Raw genomic sequence first — 16,129 nt, forward strand, 5'->3', positions numbered from 1 at the left:
TATAACAAAACCTTTATTCGCAGAAAACAGAAAAACAAGATCAAAACCAAAATCAGTAATTTCTATCTGGCCCGTGCTTCAGCCCTCCCATCCACCCACATATCCTCCTTTTGAGGGGATTTGTGATGCATGCTAGGGGTGAGAATGGAAGAAACCTGTGCTCCTTGGGCAGAAAGAAGTCCTTTTGGGTGTAGCTACCTTTCTCCAAGGTGAGACCACCCCCAGCCTTGCCCACCCTCCAGATATTCCAAGAGGGGAGGAATTCCAGGGTGGTGCCAGAGGGGTTATCCCAAAGTTCCTTCAGGAATAGAGGGGGTGAGTCAGCACCACCCTCATGGCCTTCACCAGTTCTAAGTTACAGCTCATCTTCATCCAGCTTGGCAAGTCTGGCCTGGCAGGGAGGGGTGTTCAGAATTGGAGGGACTGGAGGTGAATCACGAGGAGCCTGGGGGATATCACCGGGGGTCTGAAAAAAGACAAAAGTCAGGGGATCATAAAAGATCAGAAATCCACCTTCACTTTCTCTTTTCCATATATACCCCCAGTTTGGTCTCTTTCTCTTCCAGATAACTTAGATTCTCTGACAGCAGTAACTTTTCCCAGGATAAATTGGAGAGAGAGGGTAAGAGATAGGAATTCGGAATGACCAGATAAAAGGAAGGTGGTGGAAGAAAGGAATGATATGAAGAAGGGGGACTTGGAGATCTCAGACTAAGAGAGGCCCTCCCCACTGTGACCCTAAACCATTTCTCATACCTGTGAGTCCAGGGGCAGAGGGGCTCTGACCACCTCCCTTTCAGGCAACAGCAGCAGGGAGGGAAGAGAACCATTGATAGGGGTGTGTGTCCTGGCCTGGGCCCGGTCTCCAGGCCTAAGTCTCCCAGGGCTCCCCACTCCGGGCCCTCCTGGCCGCCCTAGGCTATTGGTCTGGCTTTCCCGTCTCTGGTATTCAATGGGCGACTGCAAGGCTGAGACAAAGAAAGGATCAGAGAGGGTCAGAGAATTGGCAGCCCCTCCCTAAGGGCTCTACTCCCATCACTCTCCCATTTTGCCCACCTCCAGGGATTATCAGTCAACAGAAATTGTTTGTGGCTTTAGAGGATTTGGAGTTATTAAATTTTGAGCTGGCAGTCAGAAAAGTGAGGATAAGAGTACAAGAAGTGTCAGGATCAGAGGGCAGGGATTGGAAATTGGGGAGTGAAAGGGATTCAGGAGATCCAAGGGTAAAGGGGCTTGATGGAGAGGGAAGATGAACGAATGAACCTTACCGTTGAGGAAGTCTCGTTGGCTCTCCAGGATCTGGGCCACTTGCTTGATCCAGGCCTGGCTGACTGCTGGGTCTGTGGCCTGCAGGACATAGCGTTGGATCCCACCCTCTGGCCCTCTGGAGGTCAGTGCAAAGCGGCAAGTGTCACCTTGAAGGTTCCCTTCTAATCCGAGGCAGCTAACCTGAATTAGCAAATAGGAGATGGCCTCCAGAACCTTCTCTGAAGAAGCGAGACAGCCTCACTGAGGTCTAACCACATGCTAAGCCCTCTGATGCCCTCCTCACCTTGATGCTGCTCTTATACACATATCCGGGCTGCGTTCCACCTCGTACTCCTCCGCCCAGGGCTTCGCTGAAAATGACTATTTGCTCAAAGAGAAAGACACGTCTCTCTCGCCCCCGGGAAGCGAGCAGCCCCCCAGCCTCTGGCTCTGTGACTAAGAACGTGTCCTGACCCAAGAGCTTTCCCTGAGCAGTCAATTTGCCCTAAAACCAAAGACAACAGTCTTTAAGAAAGGGGGAAGGAAAAAAAGGACAAATCTCTGCTCCTCTCTCCTTCTCTCCCTGACACTTCCAAGCAGTCATGGGGTCAGCTTTAGGAGAAGCCAATTCCCCACAAAACTTCAGAATACAGACTAGAGCACCAGGCCTCCAGTTTCCTGTCCCACCTCATACCTCAAAGCCCCGAAGTCTCCCTAGAGTCATCATGTCATTGCAGCGCTTGGGCACGAAGCACATGACCTCCACAGCTCGCTGGTTTGCAGAGAAAGAGAGGAGCTTCATCATTGTAAGGAGAGAGGCCTCCTAAGTCAACAGCCTTTTCTTAACACCAACCAGCCTCCCCTAAAAGCCAACACCACTCAAAACCACTCAAAGGGCTAAAAGAACACACAGGCTAAGACAATAAGGTGGTCACAGTGTGTTCTGAAGTTCCAGAGGTCCTCACCTCCAGATCTTCAGTGTCCATCCCAGCTCTGCTATAATACTTGAGAAAATCCTAAGACGTGGAGAAGAAATGCTCAGGGAGGTCACGAGGACATCCTCAGATGCTCTTCCATCCTCCCCCTGAGAACACAAATGGAGACACCCCCAGGAGGTCTGGGGGCACTTAGGAGCCCTAAGGAGATAAATGAGGCCAGGGCTGTCCCAGGCAGCTGTGCCACCCCAGGAGAAAGTGGTCCTGACCTTGAGCAGCAGCTGATATTTCATGATCCTCTGCACGGGTTTGATGAGGAGGTCGTTGAGCTGCAGGCGGTGCCCCAGCTGTTGCCGAAGCTCCTGGAGACAAGGGAGAGTGTGATTACGCAGCCTGGAAGCCTATGCCTGCTGATTCTGTCCCTCCTCCCCACATAACCTCAGCCACTCACCTCAAAGTAGCTATCCCCAAACTCTGACACCACGTGCTCTGATTTGGGCTTGTTCTGACAGTATACCACATACATGTGCAACCGACGCTCCTTAAGAAGGCACAGAAAGTGTGAGAGAGGAAGGGCAAGGGGATTAGGCACAGCTCCAGAGGGCCCAGACCCACTCCCAAACCACAATACTTGTAGTCCTACCCTTCCAGACTCACATGTTTGATGAACAGTTGAGCAAGCCAATCAGGATCCTTCAAACACTTCTGTAGCTCCTGCAGGAAATAGCTGGAGAGATTGGCAGGGGAAAGGGAGGTCAAATACATTTTAGAACTGTCCCCTCATACACACTCCATGACAAGGTGGCTGTACTAGCAGTGTTTCATGTCATACCCCTCCAAATGTTCCCTCTTCTGCTTTCAGTTACACCTTAGACCACCATGGGCTCCTGGCTGTGATTCCAACCAGATGACCAGATGTGTACCTTTCCTCTAGCCCCCCACTGTCATACCATCCAGAAGACCAGCCAGAAGTGGACTTCTCGCTAGCCCTCCACTCTCAGGGTACCACCATGACTCACTCTCTGTGCCACTCATAGATTTGCTGGATGTTTCCAAACACAATCCTGTCACGGCCTCTAAGACTCTCGGGGACCCCTCGATCAGCCATGGTGGCCATATAACCCTGTGAGAAGATTAGAGTGGTAATATGTGAGGCCATTCCTGGAGGTGAATGCCTTTTCAAGAAGAAAACTCAGGATGGGTTAAGGAGAAGGGTTCCTGGGAGGAGGGGACAGAGGAGTACCAAAGCATCTCTTGGGCAGAGGGCAGGGGCAAGTGGGCCAGGGCTGGAAAAGGGAATGGCAGCTACCTCCACAACCTGCCCCAAATCGTCCACATACATTTTCTCTGTCTCCACCAGTTCACTCAGGACATACCTATAAAAGGAACAGAAGAGCACTCTTACTTCAGAATCTCAGCACATCCTCAATTTGTCCAGTTCCTCCCACACAGATTAGAAATCCCTCTTCTTCCTTTACCACCATGGAGTCAACCTCAGAAGGGATCCCCCATTCCAAGTCTAAAGTGTGAAGGAGAGCCTTCTGGAAACTGTGCAATGGGAAGAGAAAGCACTCACATACTCCTTTCCAGAGCCTTCTTTTTCTGTTCTTCCTCACTCTCGGGAGCCTGGGAAGCAGTCTCCTCATCAGCTTGCTGGAAATAAGAGTATCCTAGGGTAAGCAAAGGAATGCCTCGTATGTGAGGGGAGCCTCCCTGATTAATTTCTTCACACCTGAGTCTTAGCTCCAGGACTCTCTAACAACGTAGTCAGCAGGGTCAGCTCTGGAAGCTCCTCTCCTGTGGCTAGAGCGGGCTCCAGTGTCCAGTTCTGGGGATCAGGGAGGGGTCAGAGACAGAAGTCAGGTTTCCCCAGTGACCAGTGGATCCAACTTTTCCTTTTTCCCAGTCTCTCTCTATTTTCGTGCTCTCAGGGTAAAGCTTGCTCACCTCATACGGTCCTGCCTGACCACCATCTGCCTCAGTTTCCACACTGAGACAATGTTTAGAATGCTCCAACCATCTCCTTAGGCCACTGACAGACCCTGGGGGGCCCGGGGAACAGGGGCCAGAGTTGAGGCCAGAGCTGGGGCCAGAGAGAGCAGCCAGACCCGAGGCAGCAGAAGCTGAGATACTCCCCTCACTGCCAGCAATAGAATAGGATTCTGGTTGGGAAGAAAAGGGAAGAGAATAAAAGATACCAACATTGGTCTAACTCCAGACTCAAGGTCCTCAAGGAGTTCCCAAGAGCTCCACCCAACAATACGCATCCCCTCTCCTCCAGGTCTCACTATTGGTGAGTTGGTCAAAATAGAAAATGGCACCAAGGCACTCTTCAGAGGAAGAGCAGTAAACACCTGGCTCTCCCAGCTGGAAGTGCCAGGTACATGTGGAGGTTCCCCCATATTTTGAGCACAGCACATCTATGGGGGTGGGGGCAGCCATCTGGGCAGGCACTAGGGTGGCCATCTGCTCTCCCACAACCCTCCCCCACCAATGAGTACAGACCATTCTCTGGGAAAAAGGGGGCAGGAAAAAGCTGAGTCCATCTGCCACCCCCAGACCCCTCCTCCACCAACTGCAGTAATCACTATAAAAAGAAAAGGTTTCTGTAGTCCCCCTCCTCAATGCATGCAAAAATCCCACAGAAGTGAAGATAGCTCATCAAAATTATCTCTGATCTGGACTCTGGGACAGAGGAACTGCTAATCACTATAACATCCCTTGTAGATCCTCTGGTCCTCATGCTTTGTTCTTTAGAGCGGAAGTTGGCAAAAGGATTTTGAGGAAAGTTCTAGGCCTAAGTGGCTTGGGGAATTTTTCTCATACCCAGTTGACTATGGTGAAGAGATGTCCCTTCCCCCATTTTCTTAACTCGAATTAACAAATTTGATGGCAGAAGGAACCTTAGAGATAGTCTATTATGTCAATTTCCTGGAAAATGCACGCATAATCTCTAGCCCTTAAATCCCTAGGGCTAGGGCGAATCTGAACCCCCAGCCCGCCCTTCATTCAACACTGGGCCCCTCCGACCTCGCACTCACCACCCTCACACTCACCACGTCCCCCCCTGGAGAAGCAGCAGCCGCATTTTGCCAGCACTTTTCGGATCACATGGGGACAGGCACAGCGACCCCCCTTGTGCCCCCCCCGCATGGCGCCCGGGGCCCCCCGCGTCCCCCACCCGGGCCGGCCATGCAGGGGGAATCACGGGGGGCGGGGCGGGGACGGCGCAAGGCGCACACCCCCCCTCCCTCCTACCCCGGTCCAGGCTTGGGAAGAAGGGGAGGGAGGGAACAGAGAGGGGGTGTCCAGGGGTGGGCGGAAGTCTGGTCTGGAGAAGGGCGGGGGGCTCTGGAAGGAGGGTGGCGCGGGGCCCAGCCCGCCGAGCTGGGCGGGGAGGGTTTCCGGAACCCTGCCGGTGCGGGGCCCAGAGTCCAGATGTCCAGCTGGGGAAAGGGATGCTGGGGGAAGCTGGGCCGGGATGAGGCAGCCGCTCCAGCTCCGTCTCTGGCTTCTCAGGCTGGGGGTGGCTCTAAGCTTGAGCGAGGGTGGAGGCGGGGGCCGACTCGCGGAGCCACTGGCGCTGCGCGGGTCCTGGCCGAACGGCTATCGGAATAACAGGCCGGGCCGCGGTGCCGCCGCGGGGTGGGCCCTCCGCAGCCGGCTCCGCCCTCTCCCACTCGTTCCCCCGCCAGCTGGTGCGGGGTTCCCGCCCCAATCCCCCCCTCCCCCAAGCATCACCACGTTCCCACTCCACGTCTCCAGCGCCTGCGCTCCCCCGCCTGGGTCACCCTCCCTCCTGCATCTAGGGCTCTGACTGCGGAGCGCTGGGGCAGGGGGTTAACCCGGGTCTCCCCTGGGTTGCTGCAGCGGAGAAGGGTCCAGGGGATGGAGTCTTGGCCTGTGCTAAAATGTCCTGGGGCTGGGGCCGTCCCTAGTCTGGCGGAGGCGGACTGAGTCCCCTAGGTAGGGGCAGCAAGTGTGGGGAGTTCTTTGCGGGGGAAACACAACCCCGGTGCCGCCCTCGCGGCGGACCCTTCTTCCCTCCAGGCCCCGGGACTCCAGCTGAAGCTAATCACCAATTAAGGCGAAGTCCTGGAGCCCGGGCTGGCGAGGGGCCAGGGGTGGGGCGCGGGACCGGCTGGGTGGGGGGACACGCATCGGACTAGAAGGGCAAGAAGAAGCAAGGAGGGCTCTGCGATTAAATGGATCGCATGCAAATTAGATGTCAATTCTTATGCTAATAAGAGGAGAATATTTTTTAATTCGCTACTTTGCACAGGATGGCCAACTGTGCCCCACCCTACCCCTGTTTCTTACCAGGCAGTGGTGCCCAGACTGGGGCTTCCTGCTCGCGCTTCTCTCTCTGATCCCCCTCGGTAGGATCAGATTCTGGTTCACTAGCCCCTGGCTCTAGGGGACTTCTCTTCGCGGGCTACAAGGGACAGAAGGACCGTAAAATGCTACCCGGGCTCCCAGCTGAACTCCCAGCTTCCTTTTCTCTCTTCTGTCAAAACCCACATTGTTTTGAAAGGGTCGCCAAAGGCTGGGATAGAGGGAGCACTTGACCCAGAACATGGCTATGGCCCATGTAAAGGAATTCACCGATTCTTTCAACTTCCTCACAGAACTCCTATTTGTGGGTAAACTGGGTTTTTAGGGTGAAGCCAGAAAGCAAGCCTTTAAAGACCCCCGACCCACTCGCGGTTCTCATTTCTTACCCCATCTTGCCCGGGTAGGGCGCATGCGCGGAGCATGCCCCCCATGACCCCCAGTATCCGGTCAGTGCGGCCAGGGGCGGGGCGGTCTGGGGGCTTCATGCTGGACCCCTACTTTGCCCCAAGTTCCAGAGCTGAGGGGGCACGGAAGCTGGAGGGGGCTGCGAGGAGTGCGTGCGTCCGGGGAGTTGCTGCTGCAGAATCCGCCCCCCTGCCCGACTCCGCCCCACTCCCACCCCAGCCAAACTTCGCCAAGAGGGGTAGGATTGTTCCCTTCCTTACAACCATAGTTCAACAACAAACCAACCCCTTTTAACCCTGCTTCCAAGGCTGGAGCATGACCTAGGGCTTTGTTGTTATTACTGAGCCCATCTACTGAGCTGTGCACAAACCCATCTTCTCAGGCCTTCAAGAGGCAAAAGCACTGGAAAGGGACACAGATTTCTCTATCACCCCTGTTCTTGTTGCAGCAGGCCTTCTCCCCACCCCAACTACCCAGGTCCACAAAACAGAGCAGGCGTGGCATAGAGTTGCATATTTTACTTTATTTTTATTAAATTAAAAGCTACAGTCTGGCGATGATTCCAGAACAGGGTAAGGAGGCTCCTTATAGGGGGCAGAGGAGAGCAGGAGAAAGACAGATTGACAGAGACAGAGACACAGAGAAAGGACAAGGCTAAGGTAGAAGGAGAAATTGTATCTGATGAACACACACAGTCGGCTCAGTGGGGCTTGCATTAGCTGGTTTCCACTCCCCAACACGAAGTTCATAGGTGGAGATCTCGAGATCCACCCCTCCCCACTCAGGTCCTCCTTTCTCAGCTTTGTCACTGGAGCACAGCACATACCAGAAAAAGCCAAGGGCAACGGATCGGATTGGGCAGGGAAGCTGGCAGTATGTACATGGGGTGGGAGGCTTTGAGCAGAGCCTTAGAGATCAGCCTCTGCCAGGAGGGAGTGGCTCACACTGCACTAAAGCACTTGGCTTGTGGGGAACAGGGGAAGGATTGCCACTTCCCCCTCTGAACTCCCTTCCTACTCAGACAGGTCCCCTACTAGTATGGTGTGGGAGGCAGGGGAAGAGAGAAGAACAGAGGCTTCCATTAGGTCCTAGTGAAGGACAACGCAGGGGCCTTGGCAAAGAGGATGTCCTTCAATCATCTGTGATACCCTTGGCTCTCAGTTCCTCTTGTACTCGGGTCAAGTAGGTGGGGTCTGGGTACCCAAACCTGAGAGCAGAAAGAAAAAAAGGTCAAGGTTAGGTGTTGGAGCTTACTCATATTATCCTACCCATGTTTAACCTTATTGCATGTGACTCAATGGAGACCTCATTCAGACTCTTCCCCATTTCTTTTTCCCCCCATCACCTTTTGGGTGGAGGGAACCTCTAATCCCAAAATAATTTAGTCCAAATCTACTTATTTTTGCAGATTAAGCTGGGCATATAAGACTAGGTGGAATATAAGAGAAACTGGAATTGGAGAGACGGTTAACAATTTACGAAGTGGTTTTCTCCAGTTATGAGGCTACGCAGAATGAGGAGGATGTTCCCTCAATGGAGATGGGTCAAGGGGAGGGTGGGGCTTAAAGAAGACAAATTAAGGGGTGTCGCACAGCTGGGGTCCCCCTGTGCAGCTGGTCTTGTGGTGGATATCGTTCCAGGTGATGACATTCGGTCTCCCTGTGGTCATGGACGTGCCGATAGTGAAGGTGAGACGCTGGTCAAATGCCTTTCGGAACAGGGTCAGCACCTTGTTGCCCTCAGGGCAGTCAGGGAGGTAGGCCACCCGTGTGGTGCCAGGATACCGAACGCCTGGATTTGGGTGTTCAGCCTGAGAGGAAGGGGAAGCAGAGCAGGCAGTGAGCAACTGGAATCCTAGGGCCTACAAAGCCAACAGAGTGTCATCCTCACCAGCTGACTGCAGCCCCATCTAATGCTGACAGGGAAGCAACAGGCTGACAGTTTTTCAGAGAAGGAACAACTCTGGGACGTGGGCAATAGGGGCCTGTTTCTGGACTTAATCCTTATTTTTAAGAGATTCTGCAAGTCTCAATCCCTCAAGTCCCAGTTTAGCTCCAAATAGATTCTCAGGAAGTCATCAAGGGCAGCTGGGCCCACTCTCCAGATAACTTGGGAGAAATGTGAAGATTTTGAGTTATTTCTCTTTCAGCCTTTGTTACCTGATGCTTCTTCCCACTGTCTAACCCATTTTAGTTTTTTTTATACTCCCTCTTCTGCAAACTAGAATTGGACATGACTACTTTCTTTGTCCAGGCAGAATGGCACCTTGCCAGTGCTCGCCTTCGACCATCATTTGTTTTTACCTTTCACTGTCATTAAGGTTTTAGTCTCATAAATTGTACATTGAAAACAGAGTAAACACTTTCAGTGGGGAGGTCTGTTAGGATGATCAGATTTCTCCTTGCTGGGCCTGCTTGCACTTGAGCCAGAACACTACAAAACTCACCCCTATCTGGATTATTTGTCAACATCCAACTTTACCCACCAAATATTTCCTTTCTTCCTATCTTATTTTTATTCTTGGGGTCATGGGGATTGAAAAGCTGGGTCTCAAAGGTACTTCCTAGCTCTAAGGCAGGAGTAGGAGGACATACTGGGAAACAACTAGGTTGTATCACATCTAACAAACATACTCACCCTCAGGCAGGCTTTCTAGGTTCTAGCACAAGCTTGGGAAAAACCAAAGTGTGAGGGCAGGCTGTGGTCTTACCCCCTGGACACCGGGCGGGAAGACGTACTGGATGACAATGGTGCCGTACTTCTCGTAGCTGGGCAGTAGTAGGGTGGCATCCTTAGAGACCAGCATCCGCCCATTCTGGGGCTGGTTGCCTACGAGCTGCCCATAGAAGCGGCCACACATGGGGCAGGCCTTTTTCACTTGCAGGGCCCGGGTGATGCAGCCCTCACAGAATGAGTGCCGGCACTTCTCCAATGTCTTGGCATTCTGGATCTCCCCCAGGCAGATGGGGCAGGTGCTTTCCTGCTCTTCTGTCTCCTCCCGAAGGCGGGGAGGGAGAGGGGGAGGGAGTGGGGGAGGAGGAGGGGGAATCCCCCGAGGCCCTGGGGGCAGGAGTGGGGCTGCTCGCAGTGGGGGTGGGCCAGGACGGTGCAGCTCAGGGTGCTCCCCACCACCCCCCAAAGCCAGGCAGCCCATAAGCTCCCCCTGCCTCTGAGCTTTCTTCAACTCTTTCTCTGCCTCTTTCAGCAGCCCCTTTAGAGCTTTCCGGGCCAGGTAGAGCCCATTGGGAGGGGCTGGGGGTGGGCCCTGTGGGGAAAGCTGGAGAACATAGATGTCAGAAGTCTCCCCGTCTATGAGGATGGACACACGGTGCTCCTCCCGAAGCCGGGCCAGCCGCGCTGGGGTCTCCTTGCTCAGGAAGTCCCACACAGGCTTGGAGACAGTCACTTTGTTCTTGCAGGTGCCTCCACAGGCTGCCATTCTGGACAGGACGAACGACACTGCCCCCAGGGTGAAAGGGACTCAGGGTGGGGGGTCCCCACTTGACAAATACCAGTGTCTTCTACTTTAGGTTCTTTCTTTCCTCCATTCTATCAAACCCAACTCCCAACTCTCCTCTTGATTCATATTCTATCTTCCCAACCCCAGCACCCCATGAAGAACAGGAAAGTTCCTGTAACTTTGTCATCTTACCAAGCAATCAGGTTCTCCTTACACTCTTCCCAGGATCACAGAAACAAATGCCCCCACCCCTCTCTAGTTGAAAAATGGGTTCCTTGAAGGGGAGAGGGACTTTTAACCTCTTTTTGCTCACTTTGATCCTGAAGAGCTTAGAATTGGCATGCAGGCTTTCTCTCTTTTCTCCTGCTCCCTACTTGTGGGTTGTAAGACCTGAAAACATGGAAAGGAACAAAAGGGAAAGTGAAAACCCCTTCTTCCAACTCCCACATAACCCAAACTAGCAGACCATGTGACAGAGACAAGAACTTGGGTGTAGGTTCCTGGGTATGGAGTTACTTTGGATGTGGAATGGAGAGAACAAACTTAAGAATGAAAGTTGAGGTTCCTTTGGGCTAGGTACCTGGAAAGCCCATGGACATTGGTGACAGCAGAAATCGCTCTATTTTCACACTCAGCTGACCAGGACTAGGGGAGAGTAAAGGATTATAAAGGCAAATATTAATCATTTTCTCCAGTTAGCCTAGATATAAAACTTTTCCATGTTTCTTCCCTCTCCCCTGAAGAATTCCGTCCACAGTCCCTCTCAAGTTGGTAAGACAAGAACTTACTATGCTAAACTTCCATTTTGTCTACCTAATTTCTGAGGCCCTCAAGAAAGTCTGGGGCAGACTTAAGTGTCTGGAAGGGAAAAGCCTACATAGTCTTTCCTGCCACCTGCCTCCGATCACAAAAATAGAAATATTTCCTTTGCTCCTCAACTCCTCACCCTGCTCCACATTCCCAAATCACTCAGCCCCTACTACCAGAAAGCCTTCTTTGAGCCCTGACCTTGGTCCTTTCTGTTTGAAGTCTGTTTGACAGGAATTTAAACAAGGTGGCCACAGCCCCTGCAATAACAAAGTTCTCATTATCACCTTTTAAACCCAGCACAGGTTGTTAGCTTCCCAGTCTGCATCTAGGAGGGGTGGGGCTTTCACTTGATGGGCCTGATGGGTCTTGTCACATTCAACTACATGGCTGTTCCTACACCTCCAAATGGAAGGTTAGCAGGCCTCAGTGGAAACAGGGACCATTAATGTGACCTCAATTTCTTGACTGATGGAAAGGGGAGCGGCCGTCTGTGTCTCCATCATTAGTACCTCAAGGCCAGGTTCACCTCGAGACTCAGAAAGTGAAAGCGGAACCCTAGAGCCCCTGCCTGCACTGAGTGGAAACCCATCCTCTTCGTCGGAAAGGATGCAGGACCTAGGTGTCCTAGCTCCAAGTCCTGCTGGCACAGAAAAGGGAGGCGGGGCCACAGTTTATGCTGGATTTGTTATTCCTCTAGGGCAAGCTGGGCCAGACACGGGGCCGGTCCTTCCCTCCAGACAGATGCTGCCAGGAGGGACAGCCAGAAGGGCGAGGGTCCCCGGGGGCAGCTGCTGAGGTACCTCCACCCATCCCCCTACGGTTCCTTTCAAGACCTGACCCAGAACCAACCCCCCACATCCCCTCCTCGCCCCAAGGTCTGGAAGACTGCTCCGGCAAGGTGGAGATGCGTCGGCAGCATCGAGGCCCCCAAAACCCCTAAATGGAGGCCAAGACTGGAGGACAGTGAAAGAGGATCAGTGGTGCCTGGATCGGCCTCCTGAAGCCGCGCGCGGGGAAAGGGGCGAAGGAGGGGGGCGCACAGGGGCGGGGGGCACGCGGGGGCACGGGCAGGGCCCAGGGGGCGCGCGGTGGGTGTGAGGGACGCCGGACTCACCTACCTCTCGTCAGCGCCGCCATTGCCGGTCACATGACTGAGGCTGTTGCTGGGATGACGGTCCGGGCCTTAGCAACAAGGGGGGGGAGACCCCGAAAAGGTGGGGAGGGTGGCAGGGGGTGAGCCTGAGAGGAAGGAAAGGAGGGAGGAGTGCATCCTCATACCCCTCACAGGTGATAATCACCGTTTCCTTTGACCCTTCGCATGCACGAGTCCGTGTCCCTCCGCCCCAAAACAAATATGGAGGCGCTGTCCCAGCCCAGGGAGGGAGGGGTGGCGTGGTGGCACTGAGGGTTGGAGGTTAAATCCCTTAGAGACTCCGCCGCCACCAGCCTCCTCACTGCCCCCTCCAGGGAGGAGCCCTCTCCCTTTTTCCCCACCAGCTGCTCCGCAGCTTCAGGGAGCTGATGGTGGATGGGTGGGTGGAGATTGCCGCTCTAGGTATGTAGGGATGGGAGGGGGGATTCTGAAATCATTATGTCGGGTCTTTGAGGAGTAATAACGGATGAGAAGAAATCGTAGTAAAAGCACTAGTTCTAAAAAATAAACAAACCCAATAATAGAATATTTCAATCTTCTCCCTCATCTCTTACCTCTTTCTAGAGTGTTACCTTTTGTGACCCTCCATCCTACCACACCACCTTGCTCCCAGCTGGATACTGGTGCTTCTGATAATCTCTCCTTCCACAGGTGGGGATACTGAGGCTGGGGCAACGTCACTGAGAAGTGAATACTTTTAAAAATTGGCTTCAGGGCATGGTGACATCAAATCTATGGTCCAAATAGTTAAAAATTCTCAGAGGATTAAAAAAAAAAAAAGAAAAAAAAGGAGTTCTGCTCTGCTTCCCACATTAGAGCAGTCTCCACCCCCAGTCCGACTCACTTCCCAGGGGTCATATCAAGCCAGGTTTCTCATCAGCCAAAGACCTCCTCAGCCAATACTAGTTCCAGACTGGCAACAACCTCTGTCCACCCACTCTTTCTCCCCTCTAGGCTTGAAGACTGGTTACTTTCTCCTTTACTTTCCCAGGACCCTTCCTGCCCTTCTAGTACCCTTTCAGGCAGAGATCATCTTTCCCTGGGAGTCTGGAACACTACAGTTTCACTTTTAGCTTGTAGGCTAAGGCCCACTCACCTCAACAGAATTGAGATAAGAGTATGAAGAAGTTCCAAGCCTTGGGGAAGCCACATCATCCATTTTCTCTGGCCCTTATAGCTGAACTCCATGTCATGAAGTTGAATAGTTTTTCTTTCTCTTACTACTAATATAGGGAGCTCTGGTGGCCTAGTGAAGCTGAGCTGCAATTCCAAAGACACAAGGTTCAAATCCACCAGCTGTTCCTTGGAAGATGGATGGGCATTCTCCTCCCTTGGAATTTACTGCTTCTGAAAACCCACTGCGGAGTAGGGAATGAGTCGGTTCCAACTTACAGGCACACACCACCACCACCTATAATTTATTATATTCCCAGCCTGTCTAGAGACCTACATCTTTAGTTAGCAGCCCACACTGTGAAGACCAGAATTATTCTTTTGAGGTTTGCAATCTCCTTCTTTGGAACGTGTTATTTGCTGTCAAGTTGCCTGCAACTTATAGTGACCCTATTGAAGCCTGCCCTGTCCTGAGCCAGTCTCACTGACTTCGAAACACTTACCCGCCTTGTCCTAGTTCCTATACCAACCCATCTCATCTGGGGTCTTCCTCTCCTGTACTGTGTCCCTCCATCCTTCCTAGCATTATGTCCTTCTCCAAGGATCAGACCCTCCTACCCACATGTCCAATGTATGTATAACAGAGTTTCAAAACCCTAGCCTCCAAGGAGAAATGTGGTTTCACCCTCTCCCAGACAGACCTTTTTCTTGGCAGCCCAGGGTTATGTTCAAGACTCTTCTTCAGCACAACTCAAAGGCATCAATTCTTTTATCATCCTTAGTCATTATCCAGCTCTCTATTGCACAGCAAGTAATTACAAAGATGACGTCCTGGATCAAGTGCATCTTAGTCTCCAGACTGACATCGTTGCTTCTCAGTACTCTGGAAAGGTCCCCGACAGATTTACCTAATGCAATTTGTCTTTTTATTTCCTGAATGCTGATGCTAAGAATGTTGATTGTGAAGCTGAGCAAGCTGTTGTTTAACAACCTCAATCTCTTCTCCATCCATCATGATGCTACCAATTGGCCCAGTGGTGACAATCTTTGTCTTCCCAATGTTGAGCTTCAAACCATATTCAAGACTACAGTCCTTGACCTTTTGCAGCAAGCACTTCAGGTACGCCTCAGTTTGACCAAGCAAGGTTGTGTCATCTGCATAACGTAGGTTGTTGAAGAGTCTACCTCCAATCTTCATGCCACATTCCTCCTCATAAAGCCTAGCCTCCCGAATGATCTGTTCTGTATATAGATTGAAAAGATATGAACACAGGACACATCCCTGACGCCCTCCCTTCCTGATTTTGAACAACACTCTGTTCTAAGGACTGTTTTCTGCTCCAAGTATAGGTTTCGCATAAGCACAATTAAGTGTTCTGAGATTCCCATTCTGCTTAAGGTTAAGCACAATTTGTTGTGATACACACAGCCTGAGCATAGTCAATGAAACACAGATATCCCTGTTACTCTTTGCTTTCTGCCAAGATCCATCTGACACTGGTGATTTAGAGCCTCTGAAAACCCCACTAGAGGATTAACTTAGTTGTTCTGAGTCAGCTGCATATTATAAGCAGTATTTTCTTAGAAAAGTATAGTTTAAAAATGCAATTTCTTTAAAAGGGTTTTGGATTCAATAATTTATTTTCTACATTGTGACAGCAATAGGAGTAAATACACAAGATCTTATTAATAAAACAAAAAAGAGGAAAAACAGAAGCAACAAATGAAGACCATACCGCCCATGATACATCAGCCACATGGTCAGAAACCCCATTTCCAAGGAACAGTTGCTGGTGTCATGGAGTTTTATTGCATTCAACAGGGGAAAGATAGATGATTAGAATGAAAATGATGCATCAGGCCCCAGATGGGAACATATTATAGGGGCTCTAATCCCTAATTGGGAATTCCTCATTTCCTCCTTTGGAGTAGAAGATGAGAGAAGTGAGTCTTCTCTCCTTAATGACTTCTTGTAAGACAGTTCAGTCAGATACAAAGCATAGCAGCTTTGTATTTCTCCAGGCCTGGTGCCCATCTTTACTTTGAAACCTCAAGTGAAATGGAAGATAGCAAGGGGGATGGCAGACAGCAAGAATGGCTGCCTTAGCCTCAAAGACACTGGGGAGGGAGGACAGCCTAGCTTACCGCATCTCATTTGGTGTCCTCTATATTTTGAGAATGTCACGTATCAACTACCTGGGGGGGGGCGCGGGGGTGTGAGTGTGTAGATTGAGTTATGGCTCTGACTCCTCTCTGGGGGTGGAGAGTGAAGATGACAAAGGCCATCTGTCTCCTGGGAGGCACAAAGCAGTTTAAGACAGGACAAAAAAGAATGATGACAACTCAAACTGGGACAAGGGTTTGAGAGAGATGGGGAAAGGAAAGGTGACAGGCACACACCTCCAGGGGGTAGGGGAGGGTCCCACACTCATGACTCCATCCTCTTGAAATGACAAGAATTGACCTCAGGTGGGGAAATCGTTTCTGTTGGGAATAAACCACAAGGATAACTAAAAAGGAAGACATAAACTAAATATGATAATGGACCTCACACCCCTAGCCCTTCATCCCAGCCTCCAGAACTAGCCACATTGCCACAGAAGGGAGTTCAAGCCCTAGAGGGGAGTGAGGCTTTGGTGAAGAGCAGCAACAATCAAATACCGTGACCAG

The 16,129-nt window shown here is 51.7% G+C and overlaps 2 protein-coding genes across 4 annotated transcripts; both read right to left on the reverse strand.

Moving 5' to 3' along the window:
* Positions 1-7,003, reverse strand: ARHGEF25 (Rho guanine nucleotide exchange factor (GEF) 25). 2 transcript variants are annotated; one of them, XM_006897575.1, is made up of 16 exons: positions 6,905-7,003; positions 6,504-6,618; positions 4,131-4,345; positions 3,916-4,011; positions 3,760-3,836; positions 3,493-3,559; positions 3,203-3,306; positions 2,841-2,910; positions 2,635-2,724; positions 2,453-2,545; positions 2,214-2,264; positions 1,943-2,020; positions 1,553-1,753; positions 1,269-1,449; positions 757-968; positions 356-466 (listed from the first exon to the last, which is right to left on the reverse strand). In XM_006897575.1, the coding sequence occupies exons 1-16, from the start codon at positions 7,001-7,003 to the stop codon at positions 356-358; spliced, it is 1,860 nt and encodes a 619-aa protein (XP_006897637.1). The 2 variants fall into 2 exon arrangements, with proteins under 2 accessions (XP_006897638.1, XP_006897637.1); XM_006897576.1 differs by lacking the exons at positions 6,504-6,618; positions 6,905-7,003 and adding an exon at positions 5,240-5,799 and having other exon boundaries at positions 1-466.
* A 424-nt stretch (positions 7,004-7,427) lies between these two features.
* Positions 7,428-12,550, reverse strand: DTX3 (deltex 3, E3 ubiquitin ligase). 2 transcript variants are annotated; one of them, XM_006897577.1, is made up of 6 exons: positions 12,312-12,550; positions 10,964-11,028; positions 10,697-10,773; positions 9,634-10,363; positions 8,516-8,733; positions 7,428-8,130 (listed from the first exon to the last, which is right to left on the reverse strand). In XM_006897577.1, the coding sequence occupies exons 3-6, from the start codon at positions 10,723-10,725 to the stop codon at positions 8,055-8,057; spliced, it is 1,053 nt and encodes a 350-aa protein (XP_006897639.1). In that variant the 5' UTR covers positions 10,726-10,773; positions 10,964-11,028; positions 12,312-12,550; the 3' UTR covers positions 7,428-8,054. The 2 variants fall into 2 exon arrangements, with proteins under 2 accessions (XP_006897639.1, XP_006897640.1); XM_006897578.1 differs by having other exon boundaries at positions 9,634-10,382.
* Positions 12,551-16,129: the final 3,579 nt, after the last annotated feature.

Source organism: Elephantulus edwardii, unplaced genomic scaffold (assembly GCF_000299155.1).
Source record: "Elephantulus edwardii isolate Elephantulus edwardi_28Jun2011 unplaced genomic scaffold, EleEdw1.0 scaffold00212, whole genome shotgun sequence".
Classification (NCBI taxonomy): Eukaryota; Metazoa; Chordata; class Mammalia; order Macroscelidea; family Macroscelididae; genus Elephantulus; species Elephantulus edwardii.

What these genes read in the sequence shown, in the direction of transcription:
- ARHGEF25 (XM_006897575.1), bottom strand. Translation starts at nt 7,003, where the DNA reads ATGAAGCCCCCAGACCGCCCCGCCCCTGGCCGCACTGACCGGATACTG. An exon ending in GTCCTGGAGCTAAGACTCAG is followed by an intron (nt 3,837 to 3,915) that starts GTGTGAAGAAAT and finishes TCTTATTTCCAG; the next exon opens with CAAGCTGATGAGGAGACTGC. An exon ending in ATTTGGGGCAGGTTGTGGAG is followed by an intron (nt 3,307 to 3,492) that starts GTAGCTGCCATT and finishes ATCTTCTCACAG; the next exon opens with GGTTATATGGCCACCATGGC.
- DTX3 (XM_006897577.1), bottom strand. Translation starts at nt 10,725, where the DNA reads ATGCCAATTCTAAGCTCTTCAGGATCAAA. An exon ending in TCCCGCCCGGTGTCCAGGGG is followed by an intron (nt 8,734 to 9,633) that starts GTAAGACCACAG and finishes CCTTCCTCTCAG; the next exon opens with GCTGAACACCCAAATCCAGG. An exon ending in TGCACAGGGGGACCCCAGCT is followed by an intron (nt 8,131 to 8,515) that starts GTGCGACACCCC and finishes TTCTGCTCTCAG; the next exon opens with GTTTGGGTACCCAGACCCCA.